Source organism: Mus musculus, chromosome 4, assembly GCF_000001635.26.
Source record: "Mus musculus strain C57BL/6J chromosome 4, GRCm38.p6 C57BL/6J".
In the NCBI taxonomy this organism is placed as follows: domain Eukaryota; kingdom Metazoa; phylum Chordata; class Mammalia; order Rodentia; family Muridae; genus Mus; species Mus musculus.
In genome coordinates, this window is record NC_000070.6 from 61,782,480 (window position 1) to 61,801,492 (window position 19,013).

At 39.9% G+C, this 19,013-nt stretch overlaps 1 protein-coding gene across 17 annotated transcripts; it reads left to right on the forward strand.

The window, feature by feature from the left end:
* The first annotated feature begins 582 nt into the window (after positions 1–582).
* Mup-ps16 lies at positions 583–18,751 on the forward strand. Of its 17 annotated transcripts, none has more exons than XM_011250156.3 (7): positions 587–699; positions 13,941–13,980; positions 14,101–14,389; positions 15,487–15,620; positions 17,013–17,125; positions 17,467–17,568; positions 18,559–18,751. In XM_011250156.3, exons 3-7 carry the CDS (start codon positions 14,300–14,302, stop codon positions 18,699–18,701), a joined length of 582 nt encoding a protein of 193 aa, XP_011248458.1. In that variant the 5' UTR covers positions 587–699; positions 13,941–13,980; positions 14,101–14,299; the 3' UTR covers positions 18,702–18,751. The 17 variants fall into 17 exon arrangements, 8 of the variants coding, with proteins under 8 accessions (XP_011248449.1, XP_011248458.1, XP_011248456.1 ...); XR_881335.3 differs by adding an exon at positions 17,733–17,778 and having other exon boundaries at positions 651–699; positions 13,941–14,170; positions 16,976–17,125; XM_011250158.2 differs by lacking the exons at positions 13,941–13,980; positions 14,101–14,389 and adding exons at positions 857–1,020; positions 17,733–17,778 and having other exon boundaries at positions 651–699.
* The last annotated feature ends 262 nt before the right edge of the window (positions 18,752–19,013 follow it).

Here is a 19,013-nt window from a genome sequence, read left to right on the forward strand (position 1 = left end):
CAGTGGGTGTTCAAGAGAACTGCCAACTGGAACCAGATGCAACTTTCGATCTGGTTTGGAATCAGAAAGCCAGTTTTGGAGGGAGTACAGACTGAACTGGAAGGACAAGTATGCATAGAATCTTTGCTTTAAGATGAGTATGGAAGAACTTGAGTTACCCAATTTTTGCAAAAGATTCATTTATATTTCATGTGTATGAGCACTGGTTTTTCATGTGTACCTGAGTACCATGTCCAGGCCTGGTGCAGCAGAGGTCAGATGAAGGAGTCAGATTCTTTGAAACTTGTTTTTACTGAGAACCCAGCTTCAATTACCAGCACTCCCATGGCATCCCAAAACACACTCTAACTTCAGGAACAGGAAATCACATACTTTCAACCCTTGTGACCTCCTCTACAAATGTGGTGCATACAAACTCATTCAGTCACATGCAAATAAAATAGTAAATCTTAATTTAAAAAATTATCAAGAAAAGTCTTCCAAGGCTAAGCTGATAGCTGCCTGAAAGTCTTCAACCTTTGTACAGATAGCACTGACCTCAGAATCCAAAGTGGTGTCAATAGCCAGGTTTCATCAACTGTTTACTTTCGAGAACATTGGACTTCACCTGACAAGACATAATAAAATAAAAATAAAAGACTTCAAGAAGGAGGCAAGTACGTGATATGCTTTGTTTCAACTTTGCTTCAGCTTTATATGGTATGTACTATTTTATTCTTCGTACCATAGTATTAGTTAAGACTCACAAAGATGATGTAACCGTATAATGTCATTTAGTCAATCAATGTGAGAACTTAGATTTATTCCAAGACTCTCTAACTCAGGAGCCTTTTTTCTTATTGACTCTACTACACAGGTCACAATGATTTTACCATGAATGGGGAATGGTTAAACAGTCAAAGGAGGAATAAACAGTGTTGGAGAGTTATAAACAAGTCAGACTGGCAGGTAGTAGCAAAGAAAGTGCACATGTGTTTCTTTAAAATATGGAGGAGTCGGTGTGGACCGAGAATGAATGAGGTATGACAATTGACTCTCTCTAGGTCTACAAGTGTTTGGAGGAAGCTCTTCTAGGGGATTATCACATTTTTCCTTCCTCCTCCTCCTCCTCCTCCTCCTCCTCCTCCCCATCTTCATCTACCTCCTCCTTCTCTTCCCACATTCTTCTTTTTGGTTGATTATGGTGTCTGCACACATGTGCACATGCTTGTACCTTTGCTAGTATATGCAGAAGTCAGCACAGGACACCAGTCATCTCCCTTTATGTCTTTTTACTTCATCCCCTTGAGACAGGGTCTCCCTCTGTATCTGCAATTAGTGTATTTCAGATAGGCTGGCTGGCCACTAAGTCCCAGCAATCCTCAATTCTCAGCCATCTACCCACTTCTGGGGTTAAAAGCAGCCATGACCAGCTTTTTAATGTGAGCTCTGTGCTGGACTTGAGCTTACACTGAGGGTCTGAATGGTCTTAGATCTTTGACTATCCTCCTGCTCCAGCTTCCTGAACTCTGGGATTATGGGTTGTAGCACCTCATTTGGCTATGGACTATTGTTTTTCTAGTAATGAACTAGAAGTTGCTTCTACAGCAGAAAGTAACAATGAGTTCACCCAACTCCCGGCTTCAATTCAGGCACATTCCCTGTCACTAAGCGTGTTAACACTCCTTAGCATGTGTAGACTGTTTATGTGACTGAAAACCTGAAGTAGTCAAGAAATGACTAGACAAAGTATGTGGGTAAGGGGTTTAAGGACTTTACATGAAACCAACTTACATCCCAGTTGTAACTAGCTAGCATTTCTGAAACTAATAGGAAAATGATTAATCACTTTGACCTTTGTTTCACCCTCAAGTAATTGAACAAATAACTCTTTCAGAAAGCTTGTGGACACATACAATCCACTTATATGATGCCAGGGTATATTTCTGGCCAAAAAGAACATCAATAAAAACAGGCTTATTTGATTCATGTCCCAGAGAGGAAATATTCTGTTGTCGCTCTAGCAGCCAAAGTGATAGTACATACAGCTGACCCTGGCTCAACATCAGTTCTGGAACACCTGCTGTGTCAGTGTCAGAGTGATCCCCACCAACCCCCAGCCTTGAGCTGGCTGAACAAGTTTGCAATACTGAAGTCTCCTGTCTTGCTTTAATACAATTATATCATCTGTCAGACAACTGAGAACTGCCAAACCTCAGAGCTGCTGAAGAGCCTACTTTGCAACTCAATCCAAATGAAACAAGCAACAGAACTCAGCTGAAACAAAGGGATGGGACTTTGGGTTTTCCCATATATATCCAGTGCCATACATTAAAGATTGAGCCTTAATTAGAGAACTTTGTCTTGGCTTGTTATTTCTCTTGCTGTCCTTCCCATCCATCCCCAGTTTTCCTTTCAGGAACCCAGTAACCTGTGTCTGCTGTTGGCCACAGGTGACACTGAATTCAGAGACCTGAATATGGAAAAACCGACTGAGGGAAACTGCCATGGTGGGGCGCTACAAAAAAATGGAAGATGGTATCCTGCATGGTAAGCAACATACAGCATTAATGTTAGTGCTATAAGTTTTATCTTTTGAAGGCTGTTGATTGCAAGGGTGTAAAAAGGATACAGGCTAGACTGAGTAAGATTGGACCCAACAGTGATATCAGTTAGGGGTTGACAGTGAAAAATGGGTCTGAAAAATTCTAAAAAGGCATTTTTCACAGTCAAGAACTGCATCAGAGAAGAGGAGTAGGCTAAAAATAATAAAATAACATAAAATAAAAGTTGAAAAAACTATACACACAAAAAAGAGAAATGCTAGATATACAAATGACATTAGAGAGAGAGAGAGAGAGAGAGAGAGAGAGAGAGAGAGAGAGAAGGAAAATGGATTTTAGAACTCTCCCAGGGACAGAAGGACATCAGGAGCTGTCCTACAGGAGACATCCTTAGTTCTGGTTATACCAAGTTTTCTATCCTCTCTGTATTTTCTGTGTTTCTTCCAACAATCTCTCCACATGTCAACTCATGACTGCTTTTGTTTTGTTGTCTGAATGACTGTTGTTCTTTTGTTTTTTTTTTGTTTGTTTGTTTGTTTGTTTTTTCAAGACAGGGTTTTCTTGTATAGTCCTGGCTGTCCTAGAACTCACTTTGTAGACCAGACTGGCCCCGAACTTAGAAATCTGCCTGCCTTGCCTCCCGAATGCATGACTGTTGTTCTATGTTTTCTGTTGGAAGGAAAAAAATGGTTTAAACTTTATCTGCTGGATCTCCATCTCTTGATTCAGTTTCAGTTTGCACAGTGGTGTCTGATTTAAGTTGCCAGGAGTCAAGTGCAGCAGGAGAAGCCCTGCTGGAAAGCTGTTTTTTAGAGGGGCCAGTTCTAAGGCAAAGAAGCTGATAGGTTTTTTCCCCCAGAAAAATCTCTGCAATTATGATTACTTGGTTCAGCATATGACAATGTGCTTTTTCTCTTGAAATTATTCCAAGAAAAGTAAAAATTCTTTGATTGGTACAAATGTATAAGATTCACGAAGCTGCTTCATTTGTTTTCTGATTGGTCTTAATGGTATAAATATACTCTGCATGTCTTGGTTATAGAGTATTGGCTTATAAGTTATTGGGTATGATTTAAAAAGTGTAACACTGGTAACAAGAAAGTTAGCTTAAAACTGGTAACTCAGGGTTGTAGTCATTTTAAACAACATGTGGCATGAACCAGCCCAGGAAATCAGGCCTCTTAAGATACTTCTAAATCGGGATAATATTTTATGTAACTCTTATCCAAGAAACTAGACTCATAAGAGATAAGATTTAAAACAATGTCTCTTCAAAGAAGTATTAAAAGTTGAAATGTCATGCATTCATATATAAGAATTGTTAGCCAAACTTTGTAACATGAAAGTAATCCTTTTGGTATTAATTTTAAAGAGAATGGATTGCTTCTAGTTGGGGTTTGCTTTCCAAAATTTATGGTTATGCTCTAATATTGAAAAGAACTTAAAAAATTATGGTTATAATTGCCAGTGTTCTATTGGCTGCACTTTGCAGTTTGATTGGAAGCTGAGGATTCTTAACTCACCCATATTTTGTAATTAGGATTGATGCAAGAGTAATAAAAGTTAAAAACAGCTGTGGCCAGTATGAACCTGCTGCTCCTTTTACACAGCTTTATTGGATACAGTGGTAGAAGCAAAATTTAAGTCCCCAAGATTGGAAAGGAGATCTAAGTGATAATTTATTTGGTATCAAACAGGTTCCTGATTAACATTTTCATGATTTTGTGGATATGTTACTAAAAACAGCTAGCAGGATTTTTAGAGAGTCTCAATTCAAGCAGGGGTTCCTTTTTTTTCTTCTTCTCACAATTGTCTTATGAGAATGCTAATGCAGCTCTCTGTGGATATTCAGCCACATGAAACAAAGACAGACTTATCTGGATATATTTTTCCTTGTACAGAAAATTGGAGCCTCATATCATCAGTGTTTGCTTATTATTGTTGTCTTGCAGGGGATTATAGTACTTACAAGCAATGTTTTCACAACACTAAGATTATAAGGAATGTTTTAAGTATAAATCATCTTAGGAAAGACTGTCCAAAACTTTGAAGCACAAACAGACAGTAGAATTGCTCCCCTGGAATCTTTTGCTGCAGGAGGGGTAGTCATTGGGCCAGACCTCAGGAAAAAGGCTCAGATTAAGAAATATTTTCATTTGAGTTAATGAAAATCTCAGAGCAGCCTTAGTGAGGATTGTGTGGCCTTTCTTTCTTTCTTTCTTTCTTTCTTTCTTTCTTTCTTTCTCTCTCTCTCTCTCTCTCTCTCTCTCTCTCTCTCTCTCTCTCTCTCTCTCTCTCTCTCTCTCTCTTTCTCTCTCTCTCTCTCTTTCTCTTTTTGCAAACCCTCCCCAGGGAAGTTGTTGGGGCCTCACCTCTCCTTGCCTTTAGGGAATGATTTTTAAACCTAAAGGGCATCATTACAGGCCTATCCAGGTGTTATTCAAAATAAAGTTTAAACTTAAGATTTATAAAAGGTTAATGAGGCTGTGGAACTACTAAGGGCATTACAATCTGCATTGCCTACTCCATATAGTATTATTATGGTTTTGGAAGTTTGTGTTTTCCTTGCAACCTGATGATTTTAAAGGATTTGCTTCTAGTGAGCTTGTGATCATTGGAAAGTTTTGCCTCTAGGTATGCCTAATAGCCTTACATTATGTAAATTAAAAAATAATAAATTTTTTGTCTCTGGTTCAATACAAGAAGCTAGGACTTTAAATCTTTGAGTTTATATTGTTTATTATGTGGAGAGTATTATATTAACTATTCCATCTTAAGGGAAATTTACTATAAACCTTTGCTCTTACACAATGAGCTTGAAAAATTTTGGAGTAGTTGTCACTCCAGAAAAGATTCAAAAGGCAATATCTTTTTCAATATTTGGGCTCTCAGTTATATCCTAGAAAACTATGGTAGAGAAAATTCAAGAAAGAAAAGATGATTTGCTTCCTTCAAATTATTTTCAAAAGGTACCAGGAGATGTTAATTTGCTAAGACCTCACTTTAGGCTTACCACAGGAGGACTTAAGCCTTTGTTGGATGTTATCAAGGGAGATGCAAATTAACTGGTGATAAAAAAAAAGCTATTCAGAAAATAGAGGAAGCTTTTGTAATCAATTGTAATTAACTGTAATCAATGGTAGTCGAATGATAACTGCTTATTTTAGTTATTGTTACTCAATGAGCCCACAGCAATTCTTTGGAAATGAAGTATTAATGTGAAATCATCTTTCTTCATCTCCAAGTATTGTTTTAACATCCTGTAATGAAGCTGTCATGGTGTTAATAAAATATTGTAGGATAGAATCATGAAGGTAGTTTAGAAAAAAAAATCTTAAAAACCTGACAAGACATCTATAACTTGTTTCAAATAGCAATTAAATTGTTTTTGCAGAATATTGATATTTGGCCTATTGCATAGTAAAGTTTTGGGTAAATTGATAATCATTATCCAAAGACAAGTTAAAATTTACTTCTATGCATGCCTTTGTATTTCCTGTAAATTGATGTATGCATCCCATAAAGAAAACACCTACTGTATTTATGAACTGTCCATCTATGGGAGAGAAGTATATGTGATTGGATCACATGTTTATTCTTTTGAGGTTCCTCCTGCTTCAGGACAGATAATTGAATGTGTGCTGTAGCCAGTGTTTTGAAATGTTGGAAAAAAAAACCCAAGCTTTAATTTGTATACTGATACCATATATATATATATTGGCTAATAGTTGCTTGAAAGAGTTTCTTTTTTAGATACTGCTAATTCTCAAATTTTGCAACTGTTTCTGCACATACATCGCAAAGGAAAATATTGCTCCTTTAAAGGACTCATTGCACCTTTAAGAACTCATTGTGGACTGCCCGGAACAGACCCCTTAAGGCAATGGCACAGCAGATTTTTATCCCAGGAAGATTATAGACCTTAAACAAGAACAGTTGGCCATATTATCTTGTTTTTTTGTTTGTTTGTTTGTTTACATCCTCAACGTAGTAATGGCTTGATATAATAATTTGGTATTTTTAGAGAATGCACATGTCAAATTGCAAAGACTTGTTCTCAGAAACCTCAATTTTTATCTGTTCCACCGAATGGTGTTAAAATCTCAATGACTTTTACTTAATCAATTATTGCAAACTGATACTCATATTTCTGATCTTAGAAAAATAAAATATTTACATGTGACTATTGACACCTGTTCAGGCTTTATGGTTGCAATTTCTTTAACAAGAGAAGCAAATATTAATGTAATTAGTCATTGCCTACATTAACTTTTTTTAATGCTTGGTGTTCCAAATCAGATTAAAACAGAAAATGGAACTGGCTATTACATTCAAGCATTTGAGATGTTTTGTTAACAATTTAGTATTACCCATGATACTGGGATTTTATATAATTCTCAAAGACAAGGCATTGTTGAACTTTCAAACAATATGTTCTTAAAAAACAAAAAAACGGGAATTGTGGCTGGGTGTGGTGGCACATGCCCTTAATCCCAGCGCTCAGGAGGCAGAGAGGCAGGCAGATTTCTGAGTTCGAGTTCAGTCTGGACTACAAAGTGAGTTCCAGGACAGCCAGGGCTAAACAGAGAAACCCTGTCTCAAAAAACAAACAGACAAACAAACAAACAAATAAACAAACAAACAAGAGAGGGGGAATTATATCCCCGTGCACATTATTTAAATTATGCATTTTATTTTAAAAATTTTATATTTTGGATGCCAAGGAACCTTTTGCTGAGTGTCTACAGCATCCTACGGCTAGGCATACTTATGCCTAGGTGAGATGGAAAGATCTACTTATCAGTATAAGGCATGATCCTGATCAGATATTTAATATGAGCAAGAGGGCATGTTTGTATTTATTCTGCCAATTGCTTCATGATCATGCTTGCTGCCAGAGTGATTAGTGTGGCAAGAGGACACCAAAGGATAATATTGACCTGTGAGCTTGCTGAGTGCCCTGACAATGTAACAGGAAAGCTGTAGTGGGTGTATGTTCTTGACCAACCTTAGCTTGAGTATGTTTCAGAATACACAATCTACCTGGCTTCAAGTTTTTACACCTGGTGGGACAAAGAACATAGAGACTGTGGAAACTGACTTAGAAAAATTAATCGAAAGGAGGAGTTATGATTTTTCTCTTTCCTTTAATGTGACCAGTTATTCTGATGCAATGAAAGACTGGCCTAGAAATAAATCCAATTTTGGATATTCTAATTATGAACATTGCTAAAAAAATCTTTATCATCCAGCTTACCTGACTCTTACAACAATTTACCTGAGGAGGAACAGTTTTTTTTATTTTTTATTTTTTTTTCTGTTGCTTCTCAAAGCCACCTCCCTCACACTAGGAGGCCAGACCCTGGGAAGGATCTTTGCTAATTTGAACTGAATTGAGAGCCTGGGACATCCCCACAGAGAACTTTAGTTCTGTTCCTTTTAATTTTTCCTTTGTATTTTAAGCAGGTTGGTTATTTGCATACATTCTCACCTTCAGCAAAGCTCACATATGGCAGTTATTCATCGCTATGAAGAGATGCATTGAGAGCATATTGTGGCTTTGATCTGAATGGGAAAAAGGCCTGCTATGAGGTCCAGTAGCCAAAGATGGGCCACTGATGAGTCTATGACTCTTATCAACCTAAGGCAGAGGCATGTGCCAAAAGGCCATGTTTGTTCATTATAAACACTGAAAAGCCATGCTTGTGTAAATAAACACAAATTGCACGTGTACTCCAGGGAGGGTCAAAAGGAGTCTAGACATTCAGAATCAAGGCAGGCACAGCCACCAGCCACCATTTTTCCCACACAGGGCCATGGAGCATAAGTAAATTCTATGCTCCAGTTAAGCTAATTTTTAATCAAGAAAAATGGAGGAACTGGACCCCCTAAGTCTATGCCACTGGAGCCAGGCATCTGGCTCTATACATTTACATGTTTTTGCTAGAGAACTGAGATCTGCTTGACCACTGAGCAGCTGAAGAGCCTACTTTGCAACTCAATCCAGCTGAAAGAAACAACAGAACTTAGCCAAAACCAAGGGACAGGTATTGGGTTTTCCCATATATATTCAGGGACTTACATTAAAGACTGAGTCTTGATCTGAGAACTTTGTCTTGGCTCATTATTTCTCTAGCCATCCTTCCCATCCATCCACAGCTTTCCTTTCAGGAACCAAAGAACCTGTAGCCACTTGTGGCTACATCAGAGGATGCTTGGAGTAACTGGAATCTACCTGCTTAGCTCCCCAAACCTATCATGGTCCCCTGGAAGCCAGAGGTAGAGACAGAATTAGGGGGCAAACAGATTATTGGCCAGTAACTCATGAAGGATGAAGGGAGATAGAGGGCAGCAGAATCAACAAAGGGAAGTGGTCCTGTGTTAGTCAGAAATGCTATGACATAGTTTTGTTCATTCATGGGGGAAGGATGGCATACCCCAAATAGGCCAGCATCTCAGCTCAAAGACCAGAGAGTCTGCTGAAGAGGTTAACAGCTGGGACTGCTAGCTGTTCCCACCCCTCACAACCAAGCAGTCTTTTCTTCAAGGTTGGGGGTGGACTCCAAACTATACTGACTCTTGATTCTGGCTTTCCAATCTGCTACTGAACACAGATAGTCTTTTCCTAAGAGGTCTTGAGTCCTCTCCTCAATAGGTATCTATCATAGGGACATTGCAATACAAAGTTATTTAACTTAGGGAAATCTGTCATCTGAGGTCAAGAACAATGTTTACACGAAAGGTCAGCACATGGCAGGCACAGAGTTAGCAATCAGTCACTAAACGTTGAACAAGGGAAAGCAGGATGACAACAGAGAGGGAGAGGCTGGAGAGATGACTCCTGGATAAGAGCACTTGCCTGTTCTTTCAGAGGTCCTGGGTTAAATATCAACCACTGACATGGTAGCTCACAGGAATCCATAACTCTAGTATCAGGGGTTCTGACACCCTAGGTGTGCACTGCAGGCATGTGATGCACAGACAGATGTGCAAGCAAAACACTCACAAACATGAAATAATCTATTAAAATATGAAAGCATTAACCAGACCACCAGGAAGTAGGCAGAGGGCTATCTAGGGCATGGAGAGTGTCCACACATGCAAAGGCCATGACAAATAGGAGCACAAGTAGTTCAGAGAGCCAAAGGAAACCTTGCAGGAGCACAGCAAGCATAGAAGTTATGAAGTGATTCAAGGCTAGAAAGGGGGTTGTGTCAGTTTGCAGGGTGTGACTTTACGAAATCATGCAGTATGGGCGACTTCAACAGCAAGAATTGAACGCTCTCATTTCTGGCAGCTAGAACTCTGAGAGCAAGGTGTTCAATGGGGCTAGACCCCTATCTCCAAACTTAGATTCTTCTACTGAAGTTATTTTATATAGTCTGAGCTCTTTCTCCATAGGAAGCTGTTCTTGGTCCTTTTGTGTTTGACAGTTTTTCTCAGCTTATATGGCATCACATATTTTTCCTATTTTAGTTCCTTTCTAAATGCCTTCATTACTTTTTACCCAATCCAAATCAAATGTAAATGTCTCTGTGGTATTGTGTTAGGTGGGGTTTTTTAGAGGAATAAAACCTACAGCATGTATGTGATTTGTTTGTTAGAATGGCTTACAGACTGTGTAGTTCAGCTAATCTACTAACAGAAATTCCAGGGATTCCTTAATTGTTCATTCCTCAAGGTTGGATGTCTTAGCTTTTTTTCAGCCACCTCCATGAACAGCCAGGGCCACACAGACAGGCAGACAGACAGACAGGCCTGTGTAGCCAGGCCTGAAGCACAAGGAGCCACCTCCATGCACAGCCAGGGCCACAGAGACAGACAGCCAGACAGCCAGACACTGAGATCTTAAATAAAGACAGTTAAAGCTCCTAGGATGCTTTGCTGCCTGTGTGTGTGTGTGTGTGTGTGTATCTGTCTGCAGAGGCAGAGGCATAGAGATGTCTGAGTTCTAGCACAGCCTGGGTCACACAGTGAGCTCCAGGACAGACAGACAGACAGACAGAGAGACAGACAGACAGACAGACAGCACTGTGTAGCCAGGCTTGGAGTTCAAGGAGCCACAGCCATGCACAACCAGGGCCATAAAGACAGCCAGCCAGACAGCCAAACAGCCAGACAGCCAGACAGCCAGGCTCATGTAGCCAGGCCTGGAACATAAGGAGCCATCTCCATGCACAGCCAGGGCTACACAGACAGACAGATAGACACTGAGATCTGAAATAAATACATTAAAGCTCCCAAGATGCTTTTCTGGCTCTGTGTTTGTATGTGTGTGTGTGTGTGTGTGTGTGTGTCTGTGTGTGTGTGTGTGTGTGTGTCTGTGTGCAGAGGCAGAGGCAGAGGCAGAGGCAGAGGCAGAGGCAGAGGCAGAGGCAGAGGCAGAGGCAGAGGCAGAGGCAGAGGCAGAGGCAGAGGCAGAGGCAGGGCGATTTCTTAGTTCAGAGCCAGCATGGTGCACACAGTGAGGGTCACAGGAAGTGTTTATGGGGGGAGGGGTTTCATGGCTCTAGTGTGTTGTGTGAAACAGCTACACGAATCTTATGAATTTATACCAATTAAAGAATTTTTACTTTTCTAGGTATAATTTCAAGAGAAAAAGCAATTTGTCATTTGCTGAACCCAGTAATCATAATTGCAGAGTTTTTTTTTTTTTTTTTTTTTTTTTTTTTTTGGAAAAAAAACCAAACCTATCAGCTTATTTGCCTTAGAACTAAGAAGCAGCTGGCCCCTCTAAAAAACAGCTTTCAGCAGGGCCTCTCCTCCTGCACTTGACTCCTAGCTAAGGGTGCTGGGCAACTTAAATCAGCCACCACTGTGCAACTGAGACTGAATCAAGGATGGATAGCCAGCATATAAAGTTTTAACCATGTTTTTCTTTTCAACATGAAACACAGAACGACAGTCATTCAGACAACAAAACAAAAACAGACATGAGTTGACATGTGGACAGATTGGTGCACCAAACACAGACAATACAGAGAGGGTAGAAAACTTGATGTAACCAGAACTAAGGATGTCTACTATAGGGACCAGAAAGCAGAAGCAGGACATCTCTTGATGTCCTTCTATCCCTGGGAGAGCTTAAAATCCACTTTCCTTCTCTCTCTCTCTCTCTCTCTCTCTCTCTCTCTCTCTCTCTCTCTCTGTCTCTCTCTATCTCTCTCATGTCATTTGTATATCTTGCATCTCCCTTTTGTGTGTATTCAGTATTTATTTTATTTTATTTGTTTTAATTTATTTTATTATTTTAAGCCCTACTCCTCTTCCCTGATGTAGCTTTTGACTGTGGCCAAATGTCTGTTTAGACATTTCCAGTCACATTTTCCACTGTCAACCCCTAACTGATATCAGTGTTGGGACAACTCTTACTCAGTCTAGCCTATATCCTTTTTGCAACCTTGCAGTCAACAGCCTTCAAAAGATAATACTTATAGCACTAACATTAATGCTGTATGTTGCTTCCCATGCAGGATACCATCGTCCATTTTCTGTGCAGCCCCACCAAGACTGTGTCCCTCAATCGGTCTTTCCGTATTTAGGTCCCTTGTTGAGGCGCCAACTGCACTGACAACAGTCACAGGTTACTGGGTGCCTGAAAGGAAAACTTGTGGTTGATTGGAAGTTCAGTGAGAGAAATAACAAGCCAAGACAAAGTTCTCTGATCAAGGATCAATCTTTAATGTAGGGCACTGAATATATATGTGAAAACCCAAGGACCTATCCCTTTGTTTAGGCTGGGTTCTGTTGCTTGTTTCAGTTAGATTGAGTTGCAAAGTAGCTCTTCAGCAGCTCAGCGGGTGGGCAGTTTTCAGTTGTCTGACAGGAAGATATAATTGTAGCAAAGCAAGACATGTAGCTCCAGTGTCAGAAACTAGTTCAGCCAGCTCAATGCTGGGGTTGGGGGATGGCAGGGGTCAGACACTGACACTGACACAGCAGGTGTTTCAGAACTGATGTTGAGCCAGGGTCAGCAGTATGAACTCTCACTCTGGCTGCTAGAGAGACTACAGAATATTATCTCTCTGGGACAGGAATCAAATAAGCCTGCTTTCATACATGTTCTTCTTGGCCCCAAATATACCCTGGCATCATATAAGTGGCTTGAATGTGTCCATAGGCTTTCTGAATGAGCTATTTGTTCAATTAGTTGAGGGTAAGACACAGGTTAAAGTGATTAAATCATTTTCCTATTAGTCAGTTTCAGAAATGCTAGCTAGTTACAACTGGGATGTATGTTGGTTACATGTAAAGTCCTTAAACTCCTTACCCACACACTTTTTCTAGTCATTTCTTGACTACTTCAGGTTTTCAGTCAAGAGTGTTAACATGCTTAGTGACAGGGTAGGTGCCTGAGCTGAAGTTGGGAGTGGAGGGAACTCATTGTTGCCTTCTGCTGTAGAAGCAACTTCTAGTTCATTTCTAGAAAAACAATAGTCCATAGCCAGATGAGGTGCTACAACCCATAATCCCAGAGTGCAGGAGGGTGGAGCAGAAGGATAGCCAGAGATAGAAGACCATTCAAATCTCAGTGTAAGCTCCAAGCCCACCTCAGCTCACATTAAAAAGCTGGTCATGTCTGCTTTTAACCCCAACACTAGGTAGATGGCAGAGACTGGAGCATTGCTGAGACCTAGTGGATAGGCAGCCTATCTGAAACACACTAATTCCGAGATTGAGAGGGAGACCCTGTCTCAAGGGGATGAAGTAAAAAGAGATAGAAGGATATATTGGTTTACTGTTCTGACTTCTGCATATACTAGCAAAGGCATAAGCATGTGAACAGGTGGGCAGACAACATAATCAACAACAACCAAAAAAACAATGAGGGAAAGAAGAGAAGAAGGAGGAGAAAATGGTAAGGAAAAGAAGGAGGAGGAGAAGGAGGAGAAGTAAGAGGAGGGAAGATCGTGATATTCCCCTAGTATCCACCAAACACTTGTAGACCAAGAGAGAGACAGTAGTCATGCCTCATTCAGTCTTAGACCACACCAACGCCTCCATATTTTAAAGAAACACATGTGCAGTTTCTTTGCTAGTACCGGCCAGTCCAAAATGTCTGAAGCTGTACAGCAGTGTTTATTCTTCTTTCTCCTATTAATCATCCCCCTTTCATGGTAAAAACATCCAGATCTGTATAGTGGCATCAATAAGAACAAAGGCTCCTGAGTTAGAGAGTCTTGGGTTTAAATCTAAGTTCTCACATTGACTGACTATATGACTTTATACAGTTACTTAATCTTTCTGAGTCTTAACTAATACTATGGTAAGAAAAATAAAATAGTACATACCATATAAAGCTGATGTAAAGTTGAAATGAAGCGTATTGAGTACTTGCCTCCTTCTTGAATTCTTTATATTCCCACATCAAACATTAGTTTATGTTTCTAGTTCCAGGGTAAATGAAATGTCTACTGATACAAAATATGTTCCCATTGTAAGTGTATGTTTTTGGAAATATGATTTTTGGCATGATTTCTACTTGGACATCCATCAGCAAATATGACTTTGAACAATACTTGTATTTTTCATTAATGGTGAGATTATGTCTTGTCAGTTGAAGTCCAATGTTCTCAAAAGTAAACAGTTGATGAAACCTGGCTACTGATACCAGTTTGGATTCTGAGGTCAGTGCTATCTGTACAAAGGTTGAAGCCTTTTTGGCAGCTATCCCCATAGCCTTGGAAGACTTTTCTTGATACGTTTTTTAAGTTAACATTTACTGTTTTTATGTGTATGTGCCTGAATGAGTTTATATGCACCACTTGTGTACAGGAGGCAACAGGGATCAAAAGAAAGTGTATGGTTTCCTGTTACTGAAGATAGAGTCAGTTTTAGGATGCCAGGTAAGTGAGGTAATTGAACCTGTGTCCTCAGCAAAAACAAGTTTCAAAGAATCTGATTCCTTCTTTGACCTCCACTGCACCAGCCCTGTGCATGGTACTCAGGTACACATGCAAAACCAATGCTCATACACATGAAATATGAATGAATCTTTTGCAAAAGTTGAGTAACTCAACTTCTTCCATACTCACCTTAAAGAAAATATTCTATACATACTTGTCCTTCCAGTTCATTTCCCATCCCCTCCAAAACTGTCTTTCTGATTCCAAGCCAGATCCAAAGGTGCCTCTAGTTCCAGATCACAGTTCCCTTGAACACCCACTGTTTTCTTGGGAATATGTTTTGAGAAATGTAAGACTACTAAATCAATCCATAGGTGATGATATTGCCAAGTTTGAAAATGGCAGGAACAATCCTTGGCCTCTCATCAATAAATGAGAAAATATTCCACAAAGCCTGACAGAGGTAGAGTCGACCCATACAGGAAGAAAAAAAAAAAAACCCACTGAACCCAGAGAGTATATAAGGACAAGCAAAGGAGCTGGGGAGTAGAGTGTAGGCAACATCACCAGAAAGACGTGGTCCTGACACACAGATAATTCTATTTCAGACCAAATGAAGCAGCTGCTGCTGCTGCTGCTGCTGCTGCTGCTGCTGCTGCTGCTGCTGCTGCTGCTGCTGCTGCTGCTGTGTTTGGGACTAACCCTAGTCTGTGTCCATGCAGAAGAAGCTAGGTCTATGTGAAGGAACTTTAATATAGAAAAAGTACGATCAGTGAATTGTATGTATGATCAGAATGTGCTTTGTGGAAATGTTTTAGCCAAGTGGGTCCTTTGAGGGAATGGTTATTGTGCCACAATGTATTAGACAAATGAATGGCTCCAGACTTTGAAGTAAGACCAGCTACTCAGATCTAACAATGTTTGGAGACCTCTGTTCTCACTGAGAGGTAGGGACAGTATGCTAAGCATTGTGGCAACTGGCATGAGATATACCCCTGTGTATGCTCAGGCCCTAATGCATAGGCTGGAGTTCAAGTGGAAACATGCATGTGGTATCCCTGCTTCTTCTTCCTTAACCATTTGCTTATCTACTACAGATTAATGGGGAATGGTACACTATTATCCTGGCTTCTGACAAAAGAGAAAAGATAGAAGAACATGGCAGCATGAGACTTTTTGTGGAGCACATTCATGTCTTGGAGAATTCCTTAGGTTTTAAACTCCATACTGTGTAAGTGAGATGCTCCTAGCTGAGAAACATGAAAGGAAAACCTGGTATGGTCTCATGCCTACAAACACTTGGGATTGGGGAAAGAGATGCCTCTCAGTATGCACATGTGTACACACATACTAAGTCTGTATCCAAATCTAGAATGCTTCATGTGACACTGATCCAAGATCTCATAACAGGTTGTTTTTCAAAAGTCAGAGACAGGAGTTGGTGACAGGAATTAATTCACTACGAGTTCTATAATAGGAGATCAGAGATACTTCTGAAGCCACATTAATGAGACAGTACATCACAAGTTAAGATTATGTGATTATGAATTAAGTTTTTATTAGTAGTTGTTAGCCAAATAAATCCACCCCTTTTTACTTCCGTTTTCCTGCAGTAAAGGCGATAATAATAATTCTCCTGTGTGGTACTGGGAACCACATCAGGCTCCATTACAGAGTGCTAATTTGAGGCAGATGGTGGAAATCTGGCTGGTAATCTAGACCACTGGCTGAAGTCCAGCATTGGTGAAACTTAGAAGTAGTTGCAGTTGTTCTAAGGATGAGAAGTGATTGTCGTTTTCTAGTTTTAAAATAATAGGCAATTTGTGATTGCTAAAGCATCAGATATAAAGGAAATAATGTAAATAAAATCCTTTAGCTAATTTTTCCAAAATAGTCAAAAGTTAAATGGGATCAGAAACTGGAGATATGTATAATGTAGTGGGGCATGAAGCCAGCCAGTTCAAAATACCTTACTCACCAGTTCACTCTGTTTTACAGTATAGATTAAGAGTGCTCCAAAGTATTTTTAGTTGGTGACAATACAGAAAAGGCTGGTAATATTCTGTGACATGTGTGTATATAAAATGTCTATCCACAAGATGATTAGTAAACCTTAATACCTTTAGTGTGTGTGTGTGTTGCTTTAGTCTGAACTCAGGAACTTGAACCTACTAGTCAAATTAGCACCATCTAATAGCTAACACCCTCTGGCCTGCAAGTGGGATAAGTAGGGGGATATAGAATCTATTTGATACTGCCTGGTGGCTAGCACTGTTGCGCATCACTCAGGGTTTAGCAGCAGATAATTTGATAAAACAAACTTATGAAAGATATAAACATGTTGCTTGAAGCTGCTGAGGGAGGTAGGTAAGCCTAGGAGAGGATGAGAGAGTGGTGCTCCTGTGGCTTACTGTTCACTAGTGGTCTGGACCTCTCAGAGTCCCTTTTCTTAGATATTACTTCTTGAAGTTCAGAAAGCTAAACACAGAAAGGAACAGACAGTTTACCAATCTCTTCTAGGATATGTATTTTAATGATTTTGTGTTTGGGGTAGAACAAGAAGAGTTTATCCATTAATTCCTGCAGAACAAAGAATTTCTGAGCCATGTCCCATTTCCTCCAGAGATGATGGATTCAATACATTTACTATACTGAAGACAGAATATGATAATTATATTATGTTTCATCTCATTAATGAAATGAATGGGGAAACCTTCCAGCTGATGTTGCTTTATGGTAAAGTATTTTCACACAGACACTGATCTTGGAGTGGAAAAGAAGAAAGAACCTCTAGCTTTAATATGGTCTTCTCAGCTTGGTCCTGCCTCTTTCTCATGTCCTTAAGATTGATGCTCACCTCAATCATCCCTCAAGCATAGTGATGGAAGCACTCTGAAATTTCTCAGTGTGACAGAAGGATATTCTATGGATACCAAATACAGGATAGATCATACCAGTGCCTGTCAATCATGTTGCCAACCATTTCCACATCCTTATGGAAAGTCCCTGTCCCCTCACTCAGGCTGTGGTCAATGCACAAAATACAGCTGCTACACTCACTATTGCTCTTCTCACAGACCTAGAACCGGATTTGAGGTCAGACATCAAGGAAGAATTTGCAAAACTATTTGAGGAGCATGGAATCGTTAGAGAAAATAGCATTGACCTATCTAATGCCAGTAAGTCAGGATTCATTTATTTTTCTCATCGTGAATATTTTATCATAGAGGAAACAAACTCAGTTTGCTACCAGACATTTTTGAAAGCTGGAGAGTCCTATCCTTTCTCTTGGGGAAATAAAGTGGACCTGGTACCTGAACATGTTCTTGTTCTCACACTACAGATCACTGTCTCCAGGCCCTAGAATGAAGATTGGCCTGAGCCTCCAGGTGGGCAATATCCAATGAGAGCAAAGAGGGGGTTGGTGGTCATAGAGAGGCCCTTCCAAAAGTATTAGCATTGTGCACTCAAATTACAATAAAAATAGTTTGATAAGGAAACATTGAAGAAAGCTTGTAAATTGGCTTTGAATTGTCTGGATTTGTGTCCTAGTCCTACTTTGAGCTTTGAAGTAAAGTGACTCAAGCACTTAGGCAAGAAAAGAAGGATTTGAGTTTTGCATGGTTGATGTATGCTTGTGTTAAACAGGCTCAGCAATGGGTTCAATATCATTAAAAGACAGAGTAGCCCAATGTGGTATAGCTGCTCTTCAGTGGTCCTCCTCCATCCCACTCTAGATAATAACATCTTAATCTGAACTCCGTACAACCTTGGCTTCTTACCTGGGAGTGGATATACCTGATCACCACTTCTCAACCAGTCTGGAGAGCAGACTCCTCTGGCCCTCCCTTCTCATCTAGTCCAAGACTTCACTCATATAATGTGTGAAGTCTTTAATGTAGCCAAGGCTTTTATCATTATTCCACAATTTACCTAACCTACTTCAGAGCTTCTTATGACAAAGGTTGTGGAAATAAGCCTCTGATTCCATTATGGTCATTTATTCGGACTTTCATCCCTGTGTTCTGGCAAATAATTCCAGTTAGATTGCAAGGGAAGATCCATTTCTTCATCCCCTTTTCCCTATATAATAGAATGTCTCTCTGTCCAGAGGTCAATCTCAAAAGAACTTAATGAGTTTCTGTATTCTTTCTTTCTGGCTTACACAGTGTTGAGTGGAGACTTCTCACCAGGACTCCAGCATCATCCCTTCCTATCCATACAGCATCCTGTGACAAGTTCTGTGATCTGTTTTCCATCATGTCTCACAGAGAATTGCAATCCCTGTCTCTCCAGCATGTTACTAGGATAACTCATCAAGAATCAAAGACTTTCATTAAATTTCATTTGATACACCCATGACAATTATCCTTGAATTTCTTCTTCTTCCTGATCAATAAATGATTACACTTACATTTAAATATATGTCTCTGTGTCCAGAAAAAATGTGGGGCTTACAATGAGTGAATATGTGGACCTCCTGAGTTCTGATAGTTCCTTCTGGTCCAGAATGTAACCTGAGTTTCAGGATTTTGGCTCCACTGCAGCAGTCCCAAGCCCTGATGAGTACTGCCTGCTCTTTAGTTCTCCTGCTTTAGTTCTGTCTGAGGACCACGGAAGCATG